At 43.9% G+C, this 24,009-nt stretch overlaps 1 protein-coding gene across 1 annotated transcript; it reads right to left on the minus strand.

Annotated features, from left to right (window-relative positions):
• Positions 1 to 21,915: 21,915 nt before the first annotated feature.
• Positions 21,916 to 22,392, minus strand: LOC134222943 (uncharacterized). Its single transcript, XM_062702088.1, has one exon. It carries the CDS (start codon positions 22,390 to 22,392, stop codon positions 21,916 to 21,918), a length of 477 nt encoding a protein of 158 aa, XP_062558072.1.
• Between the last annotated feature and the right edge of the window lie 1,617 nt (positions 22,393 to 24,009).

Here is a 24,009-nt window from a genome sequence, read left to right on the forward strand (position 1 = left end):
CTCAGAATACAACTTAGTACATTCATCATCCCATCCAGGAGTGGCTGGTCTTCTGATGACAGATGCACTTGGAATGCGTCGATTCTGAGCTTCTAGTGCGCTTTTTTTGAATCAACTCAATAAGGAATCGATATTCATCCAAAGGTGAAAGAGTATCAGTTGAGTCAATACCAATTTTTACCGCCGATGCAAATTTTTGCCAGTCAATGTTCTTCGTGAGATCGAAAGGAACATTAACTGGCTCAGATTGTTGATAGCCACTCTTAATTGTGGTGACTATCGGCATATGGTCACTACCATGGGGATCTTGAATTACCTTCCACGTGCAATCTAATGGTAGTGAATTTGAACATAAAGACAGATCGATACGGCTTTGTTGACCATTTGGTCCTATTCGAGTTACTTCACCAGTGTTCAAAATATTCAAATTGAAATCGTCACACAAATCATAGAAAATAGGCGCTCTATAATCGTCATACGTTTCGCCCCATCCAATCAGACAATCTGCACAGTAATGGACTACCCGTATTTTCAAATAATTTCTTGTACAATTTGTTGTCAGAAAAACAAATGAACTTCACACTCGGCACTCTGACAACTTCCAGAAATAGCTACATGGGCCTTCCCCAAGGTTCGTGTTTAAGTCCCTTGCTTTATAATTTCTATGTTAAAGATATTGACAATTGTTTGGAAGGACAATGCACGCTCAGACAACTTGCAGATGATGCCGTGGTCTCTCTAAGAGGTCCATGTGCAGCTGTCTTGCAAGGACCATTGCAAAGTACCCTGGATAATCTGACTGTTTGGGCCAGACATTTAGGGATCGAGTTTTCACCGCAAAAAACTCAGTTGGTTGTGTTTACTAAGAAGCGGTATCCTGCTCAACTGAAACTCAAGCTGTTGAATGATGACATCAACCAATCTTTATCTTCTAAATACCTTGGGGTCGTGTTTGATTCCAAATGTACCTGGAAACTCTACATTGAGTATTTGATACAAAAATGCCGAAAAAGGATCCATTTTCTACGTTCTATCTCCGGAACATGGTGGGGTGCTCACCCGGAAGACCTCATCAAACTCTATAGAACGACTATTCTCTCTGTTTTAGAGTATGGCTCCTTCTGCTTCCTCTCAGCAGCTGATTGCCACCTGATCAAATTGGAACGAATTCAGTATCGTTGTTTGCGTATTGCCCTTGGCTGTATGCATTCAACGCATAACATGAGCCTGGAGGTGCTTGCTGGAGTCATTCCTTTAAAGCACCGTTACTGGGAGCTCTCACTAAGAATATTCATCTAATGTGGAACAAGTAACACACTTGTTCTAGATAATTTTGATAATATGCTTGAACTAACTTGTCGTTCAAGATTCCTGAGAGTTTATCTCAACTACATATCATCAGATCTTTGTCTTCCGTGTTATAATCCCCCTCGAGTTCACTTCACCAAAGACAGTTCCTCAATTGTATACGATCTGTCCATGAAGCACGCTATTCAAGAAATACCAGATCATCATCGACAAATGTCTATTCCCTCCCTTTTTTCTCTCAAAAATATGAACATGTCAATTGCAACAAAAGGTATTTCACTGATGGTTCTCGCATAACGGATCCACTGGCTTCGGTGTTTTCAATGTAACTTCAACCACCTTCCGAAAACTTCAGGAACCGTGTTCGGTTTATGTTGCTGAGCTGGCAGCAATTAACTTCGCTTTGGGGATAATGTCCAATCAGCCCGTAGACCATTGTTTCATCTTCTCGGATAGTATTAGTTCTATCGAGGCACTCCGATCGATGAAACCTACTAAGCACGCATCTTACTTTCTTACAAACATAAGAGAGCAGATGCGTGTTTTGGTCGAAAGATCAATCAAGATTATCTTTGTTTGGGTCCCATCTCACTGCCCAATCTACGGCAATGAGAAGGCAGACTCGGCGCATAGGGCGGTGGGCGCACAGGAAGGTGAGGTTTTTGATAGACAATTTTCGAGCAACGAGTTTTTCCCATTAGTCCGTGAGAGTACTCTTCAGAGTTGACAAAGAAATTGGACGGACAACGAACTTGGACGGTGGCTATTTTCCATAGTTCCAAAAGTTTTTGGGCGAGCGTGGTTCAAAGGTGAGGACTTAAGGCTTCATTCACGTGATGTCGAGACAATGTCCAATCACTATTCACTAAACGCACATCTGTACTGAATAAACCTTGTCGATACTTACTTACTTACGGATCCTGTACACTTCCGGTGGTGCAAAGGGCCGACTTGAAAGATCTCCATCCTGAGCGTTGCCCGGTTATCGCTTTATCGCCCGGTTATCGCCTGTTGCCAGGTTAGATTTCGGTCGACTTCTTTTATTTCTTTATTGAGGCTTCGCCGCCATGAGCCTCTGGGTCTGCCTCTGCTGCGATGTCCCGCTGGGTTCCAGTCTAATGCTTGTTTACAGATTTCGTTTCCGCCCCTACGTAGAGTGTGGCCGACCCAGCCCCACTTCCGATCCCGAATTTCTGTTGCTATCGGCCTCTGGTGACAACGACGATGGAGCTCATTGTTTGAGATCCAGTTGTGAGGCCACCAGGCCCGAATTATATACCGCAGGCATCTGTTAATGAACACCTGCAGCCGTTGAGTGTTCTCCACTGATACACACCATGTTTCGCTAGCGTATAACAGCACAGATTTCACGTTAGAGTTGAAAATTCGTATTTTGGTGCGTTCACTTATCTGCCTGTTTTTCCAGATATTTCTTAAACTCGCAAAGGCAGCCCTTGCTTTCTTGATCCGTGCGCCTATGTCGATCTTGGTACCGCCGTCCGACGCCATTTGGCTACCAAGATATTGGAAGCTTTCAACATTCTCCACTGGTTGCCCGGCTACTGTGAAACTGGAAGGAGTCGCCGTGTTTACATCCAACGATTTGGTTTTGTTGACGTTGATGACTAAACCTGCCGAAGAGGAGCGCTCGGCAAGGTCGTTGAGCTTACTCTGCATATCAGAGCGCCGTTGCGCGAGGAGTGCAACGTCATCAGCCAATTCGAAGTCGTTTAGATGCTCCATGGTTATAGGCTGCCATAACAGCCCGCGGTTTGGTTCACGGTCAATCGCACCTACCAGAATCTCATCGATTACGATGAGGAACAGTAACGGTGATAGGATACATCCTTGCCTCACACCAGCTACGACCCGGATAGGGTCGGACAGGACCCCATTGTGCAGCACTCTACACGAAAAGGCCTCGTACTGTGCTTCGATGAGGCCGATGATTTTCTCAGGAACTCCCTTGCGTCTCAGGGCGCCCCACATATTCTCGTGATTGAGACGGTCGAAAGCTTTTTCGTAGTCAATGAATACCAAGTAAAGGGACTCTTGGAATTCGTTGACCTGCTCCAGAATGATGCGGAGCGTGACAATATGGTCCACACAGGATCTTCCGGCACGGAATCCGGCTTGCTGCCGCCGGAGAGTCGCATCGATCTTCTCCTGAATCCGGGCTAGGATAATTTTGCACAGAACTTTGAGAACGGTACACAGCAACATAATGCCTCGCCAGTTATCGCATACAGTCAGGTCACCCTTTTGGGCACCTTTACTAAGATACCTTGCATCCAGTCGACCGGGAAAGTTGCGGTGTCCCAGATATTATGAAATAAACGATGCAGTAGTTGAGCGGATGTCATGGGGTCAGCTTTGAGCATCTCGGCTGATATGCGGTCGACCCCTGGGGCTTTATTCGATTTCATGCTTTGGATGGCTGTTTGAATCTCTAGCAGTGATGGAGCTTCGGTATTGACGCGTGTTATACGTCGGATCCTAGGCAGACCATGCCGAGGTGGTGATGGCCTGGCTGGCACTTGAAATTCGAAGTGCTCGAACCAGCGTTTCAGCTGGTCAGTTGGGTCGGTCAATAACTGATCATTCGCGTCTTTCACAGGCATCGTTGCATTCATCTTCGCCCCGCTTAAGCGTCGTGAGATATCGTAGAGGAGGCGAATGTCCCCGGTTGCGGCGGCTCTCTCCTTCGTCGGCCAGAGAGTCTGCCCACGCTCGCTTGTCCCGTCGACATGAGCGTTTTACTTCCTTCTCAAGAGCCGCGTATCGTTGGCGGGCTAGAACTTTGGCTCCTCTGGTTTTTGATCGCTCTATCGCGGCTTTGGCTTCTCTTCGCTCCTCTATCTTCCTCCAGGTCTCATCGGTGATCCATTGTTTTCTCTGGGTGCGTAGCTCGCCCAGATTGTTCTCGCTGGTGGCGATGAAGGCATTCTTGATGGCGGTCCATTGGTCTTCCACGCTGCCACCTTCCGGAATATCTGCAGCACGCGTCTCCAGTTCTTCAACGAAGGACCGTTTCACCGTGGCATCTTCCAGTCGGCGTGTGTTGAATCGTCGTCCAACTCTGTCCTCCTGCCGACGAATCCGCGCAATGCGCAGGCGTATTTCGCCGATGAGGAGGTGATGATCAGACGCGATATCGGCACTACGTTTATTCCGTACATCAAGAAGGCTCCGTTTCCATTTTCGGCTGATGCAGATGTGGTCGATTTGATTTTCTGTAAAGCCGTCACGGGAGACCCACGTGACCTTGTGAACCGGTCGATGAGGGAAGAGCGATCCCCGATCACCATGTCGTTATTACCACAAAATTCTGCGAACAGCTCTCCGTTTTCGCTCATTTCTCCGAGACCATGGCGTCCCATAATGCGCTCATGGTTCGAGTTGTCGGATCCGATCTTCGCATTGAAGTCGCCCAAACAGATCTTGATATCACCTTCGGAATTCTATCTACGACGGCATTGAGTTGACTGTAAAGTTCTCTTTGTCTTGCAGATCGGCAGCATCGGTTGGCGCATAACATTGGATTATAGTAAGGTTTCGGACCCGTGTTCTAAATCTGGCAACGATTATCCTTTCACTTATAGGTTCCCACTTCATAAGCGCAGAGTGTGCCTGAGCGCTTAGTAGGAAGCCAACTCCGCGTTGCCGGGGAGCGTGTTCACCTCGTAAACCAGAGTATAGCAGAACTTGTCCCGACGGCGTTCTGTGTTCTCCAAAGTTTGGCCAACGGACTTCACTCAGTCCCAGGATCTCAAGCTTCATGCGGCGTGCCTCATTGGCAAGTTGTGCCAATTTACCCTGCTGGGCTAGTGTTAAAACGTTCCATGTTCCTATTCGTGTCCGTTGTTTCACGCTAAGAGTCGTCGCTGTAAAATCAGTCCGTATTCTTTCATTATCGGATTCTCGAACAAATTGATGTTTCGGGAACAGTAGGTTGTTGGCCCAAGGTTCCCTATCCACCGGGATGGGGCTGCCATCTTAGGTATAGCTTCCGGGGAATAGCATTTCATACTCAGCCGCTGGATGCCAGAACAGACGCTGTTGGAGCCGCACCTCCTTGGTGGACAGACGCTCGATCAGTCGGGTCAAATTTGTTTAAAGTCCTACCCAACACCAGGACTAGGCTAGTGCGCTTTGAGCGGCACACGGTCGCTTTGATAGGGCCTGCTTGGGGACACATGCAGCTTTTTATAGAAGTTCAACAGAGCCCACTGTCGAACCCCACCACATCCTAGGCAGACCCCACAGGACGCACCCTCTCACTCTAGCTGATGTCAGAAGGACAACAGTGCCCAGGCTGCACTACCAGCTAAGTACGCAACCCTTAGCTGGCGGTCAATTGTCATCGGAAGACCCGTGGAAGCGTGAGTATTGGAACTTGTGAGGACCAGAGCTATGTTAGGCGCCCCTTCCCGGATGTCAACTCACCATTTCGCAGCCCAAACCTTGTCGATAGCAATGTATGTATATGCGGAGCCGGTTATGATGACATTGATCACGTAGTTTGGTTCTGCTCGGAAAATGACGCCTCCAGAGAGTAATCATGGGATACCCTTGCGACCCGAGGTAAAAAACCCTTCAAAGATGTACGAGGTGTTTTGGGAGATCGTGATGTTGTCTATATGCCGTTTATAGTTTTCTTTGTACTTCTGATATCAAATTATGATATTCTGTATAACAAGACAAAATTTTCAAAACGACTTATCTGCTTTTGTAAACAAAGATTCAAACGACGATTTGACGAATCTGATAGCTCTCCCACGCAAACCAACACCATCAACAGGTAACGGAATCCTTCACCTACCTATTGATGGTGTTGGTTTGCGTGGGAGAGCTATCAGATTCGTCAAATCGTCGTTTGAATCTTTGTTTACAAAAGCAGATAAGTCGTTTTGAAAATTTTGTCTTGATATCTCTGTCTTTCTGTTCCGTAGAGCTCCATAGCTCTTGCCATCTGGAAGGTGCTCTCAGTCGAACCATTCCTCAAGCACGACGACCCGCCACGTAGTCCCTAACGCCAAATGCCCGGATGAGAAGCTGAAATTGTTTGATCCCAAATCCTAAGCCCCGTCCATCATTAAAAATTGCAAATTAACCTCGAGTCACCTTGAGTACGTTAGCTTCTGCCCCTCTCTTACTAACTGAAAAATGAAATGATATTGTTTGTATATATCACAAAGAATGAAAATCATCCATTTAAACTTCTTTATCAATTAATGGCAAACACAGCTCTATACTGGATCTATAATGAATCCCTTAGGAAGTAATAATTGCAACAAACCTCATTTTCTCTAGGCTGGAAATCACTATTATTTTCACCTACCGTCAACATCGACACTTTTAATTCATTTGCTGCTATCCAGGAAAATTACTGGAAACACGCGTTCCTCGTTGACACGCCTTTTGCGGTACCGAAGGGATGAAGCAGAACAACAACCACTTATCAATGTCATTGGTGATACGTTGAAGCTCTCAAGAGCGACTTCATCAAGTGGAGGGAAACTACCAGCAACGAGGCATCAGTGGCACACGCCACGAGTCATCCACAAACATGACACGAATCCGTTCACATACAGAATGCCCTTCAAAGACGCACTAAATCTAATAATTGTTCCGTGATTCAGGAGCAAATTAATCTTTTTGAGTAATTATGAGACACTGGACTTTACGATTGTGGTCTGCACTTTGAAACGTGTTTGTTGGATGAAATTCACGATAAAGAAATCATTTTGCGAATACATCGTTCATCTCTATCTATCTGCGAAAACTAATTAATAATCTTGTTTGGTCGTTTATTTTCCTTATGTTTTCAATCAAAGGTGATCGTAAAAATGTAAATATAGAGAAATAATTAAATCATCTAACAAGTAGGGCATTGGTGGTCCAGCTGCATGAACCCGGGTCCTACAGAACCAACATTTTTTGCATACATTTAGAGATCTAGTTCCGGCTAAATCCGGCCCTGAGTTTACTAATTCGATTAGAATTATACACAAAATTTTGCTTCAACTGCAAAAGATTAGCAATTATTTTTATATAGAAATATTGAGGCTTTTTGAATGTTGTTCCAATGTTTCAAAAGAAATTCAAATTACAATGTTTCAAGATAAGTTATCTTGTAATAATGATTTGTTACTATGTAGTTATCACCCAAATTTTTGCACGCTTCATGAAAAGTTTATTCCGATCTGTGTAAACAATTCCGCGAAAATTCGGTCGTCAATGCGACCCAGCCTGTGCGGAAAACGCTAGATAAGAGCTTTGCAAATGAAAGTCCATCACATTTCGCAAATGATGTTTTTCGCATCCCCATCGCCTTCAGCCATCGGAATTCGACGCTCGTCTACCATGTGGCGTTCGAACCTGACGGCTACTGGAATTATACGATTCCCGAAAACGCAAAATGCAACATCCCCGCCAACGTAAGCTGCTGTTGGCAGCATCTTCTGTCGTTTGCCGTCGCCATCGCGAACAAACGTCCAATCATTCAATTAAACTTATTAATTTATCGCCCAGAGTGCAAACGATTCCCCGTGGTCATCTGTCTCCTATGCACGTCCTTTCGGAATGATGCACCTAGTCAATTCGAGATGGGTCTGACTGCGTTGAGAACTTTTTGCCAATTTTGAGAGAATAGCCCCGCGCACTTTTGGATGTGGTCATTATTTGACAGATGTCGGTTACCAACGAAATTTGAAACTACATAAATCATTCGTAAACGGTGGCCTTTTGTTGGGACGTATGGTTTGAGAAGAAGATAATGATTTTTTTTCTTAGCTTTGGTGGATTTGACGATTGCCAGCGGTGCACAAGTGGGAATAATCAAAGCCATAATGATGATATTTTAGAGTGCATTCCACACCACTGATTTGAGTTCTTATTAAGGACGGCGTTAATATCTTTCTGAGTTCAGTTTTACATGAATAAGGCAACTCTGATGGTATAATGAGCAATCAGAGTGGCCTGTTTAGTGAATACTGATTTTACCTGATGAACATAAATTCGTACCACACTCATTCATTACTTCTTGTGGTTTACAATCTACCAGCAAAATCGATTAATCCTACTCACCTTCTAACATAGCGTGCACCACCCAAAAAATAGAGAAAATTGATTACTACTAAATCAAGTAAAATGAGCTCTTTCATATGATATGTTAACTACCGTTGGTAGCCGCTTGTTGGGTATTGAGGAAACTTGAAATACAACTTTTTAATAGGGATTCTAACGCATTGAAAAGTTCCCAAATTTTTTTTAGCAAAATTTATTTGAATAGTAAAAATAAATTTTGTTTAAAACATTTGGGAACTTTTCAATGTGTTAGAAAATGTAAAACTAAAACATGTAATATGCTGTGACTATCACTTTAGGGGTTTCCCTGTTGATCCCCATCGATCATGAGAGTGCAGTCCGAGAAGCTTCGGACCAGCGGAAAACAGCAAGTGTGATGCGGAGAACGTGAAACAGTGCTCTTAGTTTAAGAATGGAAACCAAATAGAGTATGGTCTAGAGCATGGTATGAAAAGTATTTTCATTCAAATGCGTTGATATTTGAGACATTTGTTTTTATTTAGTTAGTGCCCTCACCTTGGTAGCTTTTCACCTTGCTCAGGGAACTTCGTAACACAATAAGAAAATAACATTTCAATCTTTTCGCTCACAATCACCAGGAAGTTACATAACACCGCCCGAACTGCTCCGATGACGACAAAGATAAGGAAATGGGGCAGTGTCGACGGTGAGGACGAATGGTAAACGTCCACAGAAGTGATTATTGGTTATTATTGCCATTTTACCATTTTGGGACCCCTGAAGGCTCTCTACTACGGCTGCTGTTGCTTCTATCCAGTGCTGGTTCGGTCACCACCGGTCGAACACTGGTAGCTGAAGATAGCGGAGTATAAAAAAGAAACAGCCCCATATAACGGGCCAATTCATTAGCAGCGTGGTTTAATAAGACGAAATTGAGCCATGCAACCCACCCCCAGGGTAGGCAGAGGGATTGAGAATGATTTGTGAGGTGGGTTATATGTTTTGCGCCTGATGCCAACGAAATGATTTTTTTTTCTTTTTTACCAAATACCGTATTTGCGCGTTTGACCCATCGTCATATGCTCATACGGTTTCACACTTTTTCATGATGGAAAGGTAGTGATTTTTTAAATGAAGAATTTGCCGTTCTCCTTGCAACAGTTCTGGATATTGCTTCAGATTTTAAATACAATTAACGTCGCTTAGAATCTAAATATTTGATTTAAATCATCCACCGTTGGATTCAAATCAAGAAGTGGTGCGCTGCACATCGCAAAGCAAAAGCACAACTGCGCAATAAAGTTCGTTTTTGAGGCAAATCGAACTGCACTACACTCTACTTTTCATCTTTCAGCGACTGGCCTCTGAGTATGTTGAAAGAGGACTTCCAAGCCCCTTGAAAGAAGAATTTCGAGACTCTTGAAACAAAAGTTTTGCGTCTCTTCCGCTTCCGGGCCTCTTGGAAGGAGGCTTCCGAATCATTTGAAAGGGGTCTTTCGAGCCTCTGGAAAGGAGGCTTCCGGGCCTCTTGAAAGAAGGCTTCCAGGCTCCCGGGCCTCTTGGAAGGAGGCTTCCGGGCGTCTTGGAAGGAGGCTTCCGGGCCTCTTGGAAGGAGGCTTCCGGGCCTCTTGAAAGGAGGCTTCCGAGCCTCTTGAAAGGAGGCTTTCGAGCCTCTTGAAAGGAGGCTTCCGGGCCTCTTGAAAGGAGGCTTCCGGGCCTCTTGAAAGGAGGCTTCCGGGCCTCTTAAAAGGAGGCTTCCGGGCCTCTTGAAAGGAGGCTTCCAAGCCTCTTAAAAAAAAGGGTTTCGGGCCTCTTGAAAGGAGGCTTTCGGGCCTCTTGAAAGGAGGCTTCCGAGTCTCTTGAAAGGACGTTTCTGGGCCTCTTGAAAGGAGGCCTGGGCCTCTTGAAAGGAGGCTTCTGGGCCTCTTGAAAGGAGGCTTCCTGAGCCTCTTGAAAGGAGGCTTCGGGCCTCTTGAAAGGAGGCTTCCGGGCCTCTTGAAGGGAGGCTTCCGGGCCTCTTGAAAGGAGCCTTCCTGGCTCCTTGAAAGGAGGCTTACGTGCCTTTGAAAGGAGGCTTACGGGCCTTTTGATAGGCGGCTTCCAGGCCTTTTGAAAGGAGGCTTACGGGCCTCTTGAAAGGAGGCCTGGGCCTCTTGAAAGGAGGCTTCTGGCCTCTTGAAAGGAGGCTTCTGGGCCTCTTGAAAGGAGGCTTTCTGGCCTCTTGAAAGGAGGCTTCCTGGCCTCTTGAAAGGAGGCTTCCTGGCCTCTTGAAAGGAGGCTTCCTGGCCTCTTGAAAGGAGGCTTCCTGGCCTCTTGAAAGGAGGCTTCCTGGCCTCTTGAAAGGAGGCTTCCTGGCCTCTTGAAAGGAGGCTTCTGGGCCTCTTGAAAGGAGGCTTCCGGGCCTCTTGAAAGGAGGCTTCCGGGCCTCTTGAAAGGAGGCTTCCGGGCCTCTTGAAAGGAGGCTTCCGGGCCTCTTGAAAGGAGGCTTCCGGGTCTCTTGAAAGGAGGCTTCCGGGCCTCTTGAAAGGATGGCTTTTGGCTTCTTGAAAGGAGGCTTCCGGGCCTCTTGAAAGGAGGCTTCCGGGCCTCTTGAAAGGAGGCTTCCGGGCCTCTTGAAAGGAGGCTTCCGGGCCTCTTGAAAGGAGGCTTCCGGGCCTCTTGAAAGGAGGCTTCCGGGCCTCTTGAAAGGAGGCTTCCGGGCCTCGTGAAAGCAGGCTTCCGGGTCTCTTGAAAGGAGGCTTCCGGGTCTTGCGTATATTTTAAGCACCGTTCCGAAATTTATACTTTCCGAAATTCTTCCAGGTATTCCTTCGCAAATTCTATACCATCGGCTTCCATAATTCTGCTGGAAATTACTTTAGAAATTTGGTCGGAATTCCTACGAAAATCTCTTCGGTTATATCTACGGAAATTGCTTTAGGAACATCTTCCCGAGTTCCCCTAACAGAATTCCTCAGGAAATTTGTTTATGATTACTTCAGCTCTGTGGAAATTGGGTTAGGATTTTTTTCAGAAATTACTTCAGCTATTATTTAAGGAATTTTAAATAAATTCTTCCAGTATTCTTATCAATATTACTAGCAGACCCGACGAGCTTCGTTTCGCCTAAAATTGATTTATTTTTTGATAAGTTATCGAGTTATACAGAAAATTCTGTTTCATTTGTATGGCAGCCTTCCTTTCCAAAGCGGGGAGGGGTCTCGAACAATCTTAAGAACCTTCCCCGGTCCCAAAAACCTCTGCATACAAATTTTTTTTCGTTTTTTTTATTTCCTTCGGGCATTCCTCCGGAAATTTAATTAGAGGTTCCTTGAGACCATAAAATATTCTTTTACGATTTTTTGCGGGAGTCAATTCTGAAATTCTTTTAGGATCATTCGGAAATGACTTGAAGAGTACTTTCGTAAATTTCATTTACATTTCTTTGAAATTTCATTAAGAAACTTTTCCGATTTTTTTTTAATTTTTCCTATCTCATACTTTAATAAATTATCGGAAAAATTAAAAATTAAATTCGGGAATAGTTCCTGCAGCAATTTTTGAAGAAATTTCATATGGTTTTACTAAAAATTTCCGAAGGATTTCTTGGTGAAAAGTTCTAAACAGATATAAAGGAATTTTTGAAAAAAAATTGAAATTTTCTTAGAATTGCTTCTATGAATTTTCAAAAGAATGACTTGAGGAATCTCCAAAGGAATTACTGGATTCATCTCCGAATGTATTTTCAGAGAATTCACTGGAAAAATCCCTAGACTTAATTCCGGAAAAAATACTTGGGGGTATGTCAATGTAACCGATTGCTAAATAGTCTGAGGGTAGTTTGATCTCACCGATCAAATCCAATGAAAATCAATCAATTAGTCTGAGGGAGCTACTAAACTTTGGTGGTTTTAGCGCCACTCTTTTTTTCCAAAAGCTGCTGCAATGCATTCAAATGACCGCAAATAGGCATAAATTGATGAAAATAGTAAAATGTATCCCCCCAAAGTGATACTTTGACCTCTCTTATGTGTTTTTCTCATTTTTCTAATGCGCGAGAAAGGCACCACCAACGCTAGGTGGATTAACCTGGGTTTATTCAAATACATTTTCCTGGCTGTAGTTAAAATCATCTTTTTTCATTCCCAATCTGTTGTTACCACTGTTTACAAATAATCTTATTCATATTTTGCTGATGCTCTATTAGCATAATACATTCTTCAAGTGTTAGTTGAAACACAAAAGTGTAAGCGCTGAACGAGTTCTACATATAGGTAAGCGGACGACCATATGGAACGGAGGGTGCGCTTCGCTCGGCTAACAAAACAATCACTTTTCGCTCTTGGTATTCCATCCACCCTCTGGGCCAAAACCGTGAATCAACAGTCGACAGTCTGATGGCATTATTTTCTGCTTTTGATATCGAGGGCGATTTGTTTAATTTGTCAGCTTAGGCAGTTGCTGTCATGTCATGTTGTCCCCCGCCTCCGTTCCATCCCCTTGCAAAGCCGGTCCTTTTGAAAAGGAGTTCATTGTCACCGACACCCAGGTTCTGTGCCCAGATCCACTGATCTGGTTTTGATCTTTTTGCGGCTTCGATGCTATTCGCCCGCTTCATTTCATGAAATCGTAATTGAGGCAGAAGCGCTCAGCACCAGCAAATGGAAGGAGCTTTTCCAATCGAAGTTGGAAGTTTCGAATTTGCATGAAATTAAATTCATGATACGAATTTATTAAAACCACACTCCGCGGCGCCTCCCGTGTCTGTGCCGACCGCGTTCCGCCAGCTCTGTTCAGTTCAGTTGGCTGCGCGCCGGTGTACATTACAGGACTTGATTGGTTCGTCGTTTCCGTTTTCTTATTATCTGTGCGCACCCAATCTGATGCTGGAGAGCTACTACCAGCCAACATCGAGAACCGTTTGCTCTGGCTCCAACTCTGCTCGGCGGATAATTCATTGCATTATTTACTGGAACAGGAGAAAATGTAATAAAAATTGCGTTCCCCGTCGGACCCTACCCCCGATGGAGATCGGCTTCGTCATTACCCTCGGATTTGCGTACAACTCTCTAACCGTTCAGAACCTCTGCAAATCCACAATCCAGCTGCCGCTGCTTTAAAAATTCCTTTATTCCTTTCTACATAGAAGGGCCAAGCAAATCCGAGTAGATGGGAATATTCAATGACAATATGTTTTGTCATTTTGTAGATTATTTGAATCAATTACAATAAGTATTAACATTTGGAATTGATTTTTTTTTTCAATTGGACGGAAGCGTAGAACACGTACCTATTTTATTTCTGCTGAATCTTGTCTGTTGATTATAAAAATCACAATAATATGACCAGAGTCAATATGCAGCTTTAAATTGCCATGCAGAAAATAAAGATGACTTTTAGACATCGATGTTGTTCCTATCTCGGGTTCTGCTCGCGAGTCAGGCAAGCGAAAAGCGATGAAAAAATGTGCATTCTGCAGTTGTTACCGCACTAAATCCACGTCCGCGTAATGTTTTCGAAGGTTGGGGCAATTTTCCTCTCCACTCGCCTTCCTTTTCTTCTCCCACGCGCCTAACACAACCCCAAGGGGAGGCAGAACCGCACTGGTCGGCAGATCAGGGCAGCAAAACAACTGAGCCCGGCAGCGGATGTTACACAGGAGGCAAGCTTAAAAAGCAGTGCATTTCATAAATTATTTAAAAATGGTGGTGGAGATGGAAGTTTAAATTTATTTTTCCACCGCTTCGAGCGAAAATCGTTGGTGTGTTCTCTTTCCCTCCTGGACAGGGCTGAGCCGGGTTGGGCTTCAGCAGTTGCTGCTGTTGTGGATGCTGCCACTCGACTATCTCCCCATATTGCATGAGGTCTCACTGTTCTGAACGAGAAGATGTTTTGATTTCGTTTGCTGGGAAGAGCGAAGATAAACGGGGACATAAAGAGTAATTCGATGTTCGGTAAAGTTGTTGGAGACTGATGTTTAGCGCACCTGACTGACTTCGGACATTTGTTACAGGAATTTAACTGTCCTTCAACATGTGATTCGTAGAGCAATGAAATGTTAGACGATCTCTGTCCGCCGTTGCATGAATTTGCCCTTCTTTGTGGTTGTGACTTTGACGCTGTAAAGTCGGAGTTTCTGGAGTAAGTTTTTTTCGCTGTAAAATCGGAGTCGATTGGCATCAAATCGTTGGTGGAACCGATGTAAATATGGCTATCTCAGCGTTCCACAATACTGTGTGTGATACGGTCAGAAGGCATACTTCTTCTTCTTCTTATTGGCATTACATCCCCACACTGGGGGACAGAGCCGCCTCGCAGCTTAGTGTTCATTAAGCACTTCCACAGTTATTAACTGCGAGGTTTCTAAGCCAGGTTACCATTTTTGCATTCGTATATCATGAGGCTAGCACGATGATACTTTTATGCCCAGGGAAGTCGAGACAATTTCCAATCCGAAAATTTCCTAGACCGGCACCGGGAATCGAACCCAGCCGAACCCGCAGTTATTCAGGCAATAGCAGTGATCGCTTTGGCATGTTTGTCCTACTATTGTCAAAGGTTTTTTAAGACCTTCAATCCTTTTTGATTCCATTCCCGAACAGACTCATATTCCGAAGACTCGTTTGTATTTTGAGATATTTCTGAAACATTTCATTTCATTTTTAGGTGCTGTTCGGCATTTCAAGCAAAGTTTGACTGAAAAAAAATGTTATAGTCAGGATCATTAAAGTACGACAATCAAGCACTCGCCTGAAGGCTATCTTTTTATTTCAAATGAATTCTCATTTCAAATATTTCATTCATCTGCTTTAAATGCAAAATGTGTTCAAGTGGACGAAAATGTGTTCAAGTGGACGTACACGAATAAAAATGGTTTATCCTTCAAAGTTGACCTGAAGATTCTTTGCACTAAAAAAAAGTCGTCGAGTATAAGAATAGATCATATTAGGAATATTTTGGCGATAATAGAAGAGAATCTCTCGAAGCTGTCGTTGTCCATAAACTGAAAAAAATGCGGATACAACCTGAAAATGATAAAAATGAAAAATGAAAAACAGGCAGATAAGTGAACGCACCAAAATACGAATTTTCAACTCTAACGTGAAATCTGTGCTGTTATACGCCAGCGAAACATGGTGTGTATCAGTGGAGAACACTCAACGGCTGCAGGTGTTCATTAACAGATGCCTGCGGTATATAATTCGGGCCTGGTGGCCTCACAACTGGATCTCAAACAACGAGCTCCATCGTCGTTGTCACCAGAGGCCGATAGCAACAGAAATTCGGGATCGGAAGTGGGGCTGGGTCGGCCACACTCTACGTAGGGGCGGAAACGAAATCTGTAAGCAAGCATTAGACTGGAACCCAGCGGGACATCGCAGCAGAGGCAGACCCAGAGGCTCATGGCGGCGAAGCCTCAATAAAGAAATAAAAGAAGTCGACCGAAATCTAACCTGGCAACAGGTTAAAGCGATAGCCGGGCATCGCTCAGGATGGAGATCTTTCAAGTCGGCCCTTTGCACCACCGGAGGTGTACAGGATCCATAAGTAAGTAAGTAACCTGAAAAAGTTTTTTAAAAAATTATGGAAAAGTAGCACATAGCGGAGCTCATCAGGACACTGCAGATCTTTCTCTTGAGCCAGAGCAGATGCTGATACTTATGACATGGCGAACGTTTTGTAGAAGGGGTTAACGCTTTTCGAACTGAACAAAAACTTTATCAGGTTTTCAACAATTCTTTTGTCATTTGAGGACAAAATAGCAAGCATCCCTGATGTCGAATGTATATTTTCAAAATCATATTTTACGACAAAATTTAAACTACGATTTTGAATTAGTTTCGAGTGTTTTTATTCTCTACTGCAGAAATAGTAAGCGTTCTATTGAGCTCTATTGATCCATCAAAGGGCCCTGGTCCGGATAAACTGCCGCCAAGCTTTATTCATAAGTGCTCCGATGTGCTGGGACTTCCAGTTTGTCTTCTGTTCAACTTGTCTCTAACGCAGGGCATCTTCCCAGATGCGTGGAAGCTATCCGCAGTTACTCCAATACACAAAACGGGTAGCATTCATAATGTTGAAAATTACCGTCCCATATCAATATTATGCTGTCTGGCGAAGACGTTGGAGCTTCTCATCCATGAAAGGCTGTATTCGGCTGCCGTCCCTATCATTTCTGAATATCAGCATGGATTCGTAAAAAAAAGTTCAACAGTGACGAATCTCATGACATACACCAGCCTACACCTATAAAACAAGTTCAGATCGATAAAGCATATTCATATGATGCGATAATACCTTTGATCTCCTCCAAAACAAGAAAAGCATAATTGTAAAAATTGATTTTGCTCACAACTAGTGCTTCTTTCCTATTATGGATTGATCCATTTTGAGGATTATAACAAATTTTATTGTGGTTTTCACAGCTGTTCTAAGGAGCAGGAAGTAAAACCTTCTGCTTGATATATATAGTCAACCCGCAAGCCTTTTACTTATTTAAAAAAAAACAGTTTTTCTTATGTATGGCGAACCTATGAAGCGGAACCATCCCGTTGTCTTTTGTCGTTTTGTTGAAGCTGTAAAAAAGTTGAAATTTTCCATTTTACTGCAGTTATTGAAACCTATTCTTGATACTTGATGGGCTACAGCTCTTCTATGAACCTACGCCGAATGGAGTATCCTTCTGAACTGGACTCGATCCTGGGCCAATCGCTTCCAGTCGCCTTACACATTGAGCGCCCTTAGGTCCTATTCAACTGCAAAAAGCCATCGTGTACGCGGCCTTCCACGAAGCCTGCGGCCTCTTCCGGATTCTATACTTAATATTAGTTTCGCTTGATGTTCTTCCGGCATACGAACAACGTGTCCAGCCCACCATAGTCTGCTGTGTTGTATAAGATTAATAATATCCAGCCCTTTATACACCTGGTACAAATCACGATTCATTCGATGCCGCCAGATACCGTTCTCCTGTTTTTCGCCGAATATTGTCCGCTGCACCTTACGCTCAAACAGTCCGAAAGCTCTCCGATCAGCCTCCCTTAACGTCCATGTTTCATGGCCGTATAAAGCCACCGGAAGAATCAGAGTAGTATACAGCGCGAGTTTTGTTTTCGTTTGCAGACTACGGGACTTAAGCTGGTTACGAAGTCCGTAATAAGCCCTATTTGCAGCTGCAATACGCCTTTTCACCTCGCGGGTAACATCATTATCGCACGTCACTAATGTTCCAAGATACACAAATTCTTCCACCACTTCAAATTTTTCACCATCCAGCACCATTTCACTACCACCAACCACTAATGAACCCACGTTGATTGCCAGCGACCATGTACTTCGTTTTGCTGGTATTGATCGTGAGTCCAATCCTCGCTGTCTCCCTCTTAAAAGGCGCAAAAGCCTCTTCCACGGCACGGCGATCAATCCCGATAATATCGATATCGTCCGCAAATCCCAGGAGCATATGCGATTTTGTGATAATGGTACCGCTTCTTTGCACGCCAGCTCTCCTAATCGCTCCCTCGAGCGCTATATTGAACAGTAGATTCGAGAGTGCATCACCCTGCTTTAATCCATCTAAGGTGACAAATGACGTCGATATTTCATCTGCAGCCCTTACACTTGATTTCGATCCGTCCAACGTTATATGAATCAGCCTCAGGCAGTTCAAGCATAATTTGCCATAATTCATTCCGTTTCACTGAATCGTACGCCGCCTTGAAATCAATAAATAGATGATGTGTCTGCAAGTTGTACTCCCGGAATTTATCAAGGATGTGTCTCAGGGTAAACATCTGATCCGTCGTTGATCGGCCCTCACGAGAACCTGCTTGGTATTCGCCGACGAAAGACTCTTCAAGCGGTCTCAATCTGTTGAACAGAATACGGGACATAGTTTTGTACGCCGAATTAAGGAGGGTTATTCCTCGGTAATTGGCGCACTCCAGTATGTGGCCAAGTATAAGTCCAACCAGCTAGCAGGGAAATTCTCGTCTTCCCATATTTTCGACATAAAGCTGCTCACTGCCATGTTTGAGAAGTTCTGGTTCTTCCCCACAGCCTTATTGTTTTCAGCTCTTTAATAGCTTTTTTAACCTCATCTAGTGTAGACGATTCCACAGCTTGTCCATCGTCGCTAATGTTTATTCTGTTCACCGATGCATCGTCACTTCCACTATTCAACAAAGTCTCGAAGTGTTACTTCCACCTGGCAGCCAATTCGGTTTTATCTGTCAGCAAATTCTCTTGTTGGTCGTTGCACATGACGGGAGATGGCACTGTGTTTTTCCCCAAGCCAATGACAGACTCATAAAACCTCCGCATATCATACTGCTCAATTTTTTCCTTCACCTCGCTATTCACTTGTTCTTCATACTCTTTCTTCTTACTGCGGTGGGTTCGTTCTTCGGTTGCTCTTGCTTCCTAGTACCGATCTCTATTCAATCGGGTACCCGACACCAACAACCGGCTTCTGGCAATGTTCTTCTCGTCTGTCACTCTCTGATACTCCACATCAAACCAACTCTTCTTGGGTCGCCTCTGCTGTTGTGCTCACCGCTCCATAGATCGTTGATGTTGTCGCTAACGTTGATTGCACTTATCCGTTCGTCGAGCTTCTGGTGGTACTCAGCCGACAATTGCTGGATATTGTATACAATCGTTCGATGTGATCTTTCGTTCGATACAGTTGACAACCGTTATCGAATGTTACTAACAACGAGGTAGTGCTCGGACCTCTGATTGTCCGCACATCGATAACATTTGAGAAATAACGCTCATCCACCAGAACATGGTCTATCTGGTTGCAATTTTCACCATTTGGCTGTCCCCAGGTGTGCTTTCGGATATTCTTTCGTGCAAAGTAGGTGCTACTGATGGCCATCCCTCTGGCAGCAGCTAAATTTACTAGCCGTAGGCCGTTGTCATTGGTAGCGGTGTGAAGGCTCTCCCTACCAATTATGGGACGGAAAAAGTCCTCTCTACCGACCTAAGCGTTAGCGTCTTCGATAAAATTTTTCACGTCATGCTTTGGGCACTCTCCATAGCCTTTATCAAAACATTCATAAAACGTGTCCTTCACGTCGTCGGATTTATCGTTTGTCGGTGCGTAAACGTTGATTAGGCTGTAGGGGAAGTGGGGGTAGCACGCCCATAGGGGTTAAAACGCGCCACCCCTGAATAAGGTTAAATATCCCCATTTTGATTATTTTCAATAGTCTATACGATAAAGCAATGAAAAATATAGCCATTGGATACATATATTTCATGTTTTTCTCTAGTTATACATGAAAAACTCGAAAAAACGATTTTTGCGTGTTTTGATGCAATTGTAGCTCGGTGGAATTTAGTCTTATACATTGATAAATTAATAATTGAGCCATGAGCCATGCTGCTTACTCGTGTTCTTTATGTTCCACACGAAATCGTCGTCAAAAATGGTTTTAAAACGATTTTATGGGCCTTCAAACTTCTGAGGTCGGTGTGGGGCATTATACCCATGCTCGTTTTGTATGACCGAAACAGCTGAAACATTCGGTTAATTGCCTTAATGTAGGCAATTAAAATGAAAATCAGTACGATAATCACATGCGCGTTTTAACCCATCCACTGGCGCATCTCACCCCGCATGGTTTCAAAATCATTTTTTTTCGGGTGCTTTTTAAAAATCAAATTTCTGTGCAATAAAATGGACAATTAGATATCTGTTATCGGTAGTCAGTCGCAGATATGCTGTTCTTCAGTATGCGCTGATGAAAACTGGCTGAAATGGTGGTTTTCATTGATAAAAATGGCATTTTCCTTAACGTGGGCGTCCTACCCCCAGTTCCCCTAATTGAAGAATTTGCCCCGTATCCTCAACACACAGATTCGTTCGCTAATGGGTTTCCACCGCATCACTCGCTACCACTGCTTGTCCAAAACTACGAAACCAACTCCATGCTCTGCTTTTCCGCCATCGCTGTGATAGATGTTATACTTAAATGAAGTGTTGGTCTTGGGGTTCACGGCTCGGAATTCACGTAGCTTCTTCAGTTCACGAGCCAGAAGGATCACTTGTCCAGGTTCATTTAGGGTCCTGACACTCCAGGAACCGAGTTTCCAATCATAGTCCTTATTTCGTTGCCGGGTCGGTTGCCAAAAATAACGTTCTCTTTTTCTTCTATCTCCATTTTTCATGGTATTTGTGAGGCTTCAGTAAGCTACCTTACCGGAATCGCGTTACCTACATCGCGATGATGGGGCGGCCACCTTAGGTATAGCTGACGCGATACAGCATTTCGTTAATCAGCCGCTGGGTACCAGGCAGATGCTGTTTCAGCCGCACCTCCTGGTGAACAGACGTTCGAGGCGTACCTTCTCACTCTAGCTGATGTCAGAAGGACAACAGTGCCCAGGCTGCACTACCAGCTAAGTACACAACCCGTAGCTGGCGGTCTTTTGTCATCGGATGAGTCGTGGAAGCGTTAGATAGGAACTTGTTGGGACCAGAGCTCTGTTGGGCGCTCATTCCTTGATGTCAACCCACCATTTTGCAGCCCAGAGGTGAGCTTGCATTCATCTCTTTGATCAATACTCTTTGACAAACCTTTGCCATAACATACCAACTTCCAAATCCATTAAAATCCGCAAGAGTCCGCACTAGTGCAGACGTATGTATTGTATATACGGCTGGTGCCGCGGGCAAATGCATTATCACTTCCTTTCCTTTCCCTCCATTGATCTGGATTCTGATGTGGCAGGCGCCAGTATTGCCAATCAAATGAAATCACAATGCATGTTGAAGACAAATGTTAATCCCAAGCAATCAACTGTTGGTTCCCTGTTCAAATACAGCTGATCTGGCTATAACGGAGTAGCACCTACGAGCGATCAATCAAGGTCAAGCTCAACCTCCTTCCTTGATGCTTTCTTTTTTCATCTATCTTCTGTCTGTAGGCTTCTTCTTTCTTCTACATTCTGTTCCTTTTTTCAGCTCGCTTCATATGTTCACTTAATTGAACTATTTATTTTGTGGAAGAAAGGCACCTCTTCCCCTCTCCCCAATGACACTTCCAATCCCTTTAATCTTCCCAAAAAATAATACATATTTAATTATTTATTTTTAATTTATTATTAATACATATTCAAATATACCGATTTCGACGGCCAAGGAGTTCAGAATTTACATAAAATTGTTAAATAACTTGGCTGCGCATATGCACAGCACACTAAATATATAGCCTTTACTTATACTAGTAGAATGGGGCAAGAGTGCGCGTGGGGTAAAAGTACGTTTTAGATTTTTTGAAGTAATGAAAAAAGATAAACTAGCAGCACTGTATCAGTTTGACAGGTATTCTGGCCAACTATTATCATGTGTAATTGTGAACGATTTTATTGAACAACAAGGGAAATATGGGAGTTAGATAATTTTTTGGCCACTTTGCTAAAAATAATTGTGTTTACGCAACTAAAGATTGGACTCGGAAAAAATGAGACACACAAAAATGATTACCAAAAATTCATTTTAAATCGAATACTTCTCAAATTTTCAGGAGTTAAATAACTATATATTAGCTATGTTTTGCCATTATTTATTTATTGAATTTCCTCCCCCAAGCTGAATGCTCGAACATTTCTCTTAACACTACTCATGAGATCTTGGGCGAGACTTTGCCCATCTTCTATACACAATTTCTCCCAATTTTTCTTCAAAGCTTCATCGGTTTTGAATGTTTTTCCGCTTTTCTTCAATTTCTTCTTCATTATCGCCCAAAACTTTTCGATCGGACGAAGTTCTGGAGTATTTGGCGGGTTCGCCTCTTTCGGGACCACATTAACGCCCTTCGCTTTGTACCAATCCATTACAGGCTTGGCGTAATGGCACGAAGCGAGATCCGGCCAGAACAGCGTGGGACCACGGTGAGAGCGGAGGAAGGGCAGCAAGCGCTTTTGCAAGCATTCTTCTCGATAAATCTGCCCGTTTACGGTGCCGGTTGTAACGAACGGCTTGCTGTACCGTCCGCACTCGCAGATCGCCTGCCACAACAGGTACTTCTTTGCGAATTTGTCCATTTTTCTCTTCCGGAACTTTTCCGGAACCTCCATGCGGGACGTACCGACAAAAAACTCGAGGCCGGGGATTTGTAGTTTTTTGTATATAAATAAAAAACGAGTCAAGTACGAGACACTGAAGACGACCACACAGTTGTGGTCGAAATACGTATCTGCAAAGATATCGAAATAATTGGTGGAGTTAAATGGAGAGTGCTTAACTCGTCTTAGACAGTTAAAAAACAATGATTTTTCGTATGAAAGTGCACATTTCTAGGACCTCCTCCCCCTTCAAGAGTTACGTAATCTTTAAACATTCCCTAATATATGTTCATTAAACATCAATTAAAGGTTATTAACTCTAATTTGTGTTAATATATTCCTTAAGCACATGATTGGATAAGTGCGTACTCTTACCCCACCTGATGCGCACTCTTACCCCACCGGTGGGGTAAGAGTGCGTTTTTTACTTGTCTTGCAATAAGGGTTCTACTAAAACGAATCTCAACAATTTCAATATTTTTTCCGCTGGGTAACATATAGGAAGAGTATATGAATTATCGACATTGATTTGATATGCAGAAGCTTGTTTCATAAGGGCCACATGATCGACTGAAAACTAAGTGCGTACTCTTGCCCCACTCTACTCTATACAAGAAAGGGAGAAAGAACCTACGTGTCTTGGAGGGACTCAAACCCCCAACCTACTACTCTCTGGGGGTATACCCCGTTAGGCATAAGTACGTTAGGCATAAAGACGTTAGGCATAAGTACGTTAGGCATAATGGACGTTAGGCATTACGGACGACAGGCATAATGTACGTTTGGCATAATGAACGTTAGGCATAAAATGACCCAAAGAACAACCTATGACATAAAGAAGGCAGAATTATGCCAAACGTCCAATAGGCCTAACGTACATTCTGCCTATCGTCCGTTATGCCTAACGTCCATTATGCCTAACGTACTTATGCCTAACGTCGCGGACCCCTCTCTGGATAGGTATGATAGCCCAGAGTCAAGATAATCAGAATCCGAGTACCATCCTCCACCGCAAATTGAATATCTTTCGATATTTGGAAAATCAAGAATTGTACGAGATCGTTAGTAGACTTTTTTTAAATGGGGAAGGGTCATTTGGACGAAACCCATTTGGCCGAAAGCCATTTGGACGAATGCTACTAGGCCGAAAGTACGAATATACCATTTGGCCGAACAGACCATTAGACCGAAAGTCATTTGGCCGAAAGGGTTGTTTGGTCTAAAGGGTTGTTTGGCCGAAAGGGTTGTTTGGACGAAAGGGTCATTTGGCCGAAAATGTTATTTGGCCGAATGGGTGATTTGCCCGGATGGGTGATTTGGCCGAAAGGGTCATTTTGCCGAAAGGATCATTTGGCCGAAAGAGTCGTTTGGCCGAAAAGGTCATTTGGACAAAAGGGCCGTTTGGCCGAAAGGTTCGTTTGGCCGAATGAGTCGTTTGGCCAAATGGGTCATTTGGCCGAAAGGGTCATTTGGCCGAAAGGAGACGGAGGCGGAAGTGAGACTGAGACTTCTCACTCCTCGTTTCATACTTCTCACTGTTAAAAAAGAGAAGCGCAAAGTATGTAGTGAGACGTCTCTTTTCTCATTCCTAAATTC

This window comes from Armigeres subalbatus, chromosome 3 (assembly GCF_024139115.2).
Source record: "Armigeres subalbatus isolate Guangzhou_Male chromosome 3, GZ_Asu_2, whole genome shotgun sequence".
Lineage (NCBI taxonomy): Eukaryota > Metazoa > Arthropoda > Insecta > Diptera > Culicidae > Armigeres > Armigeres subalbatus.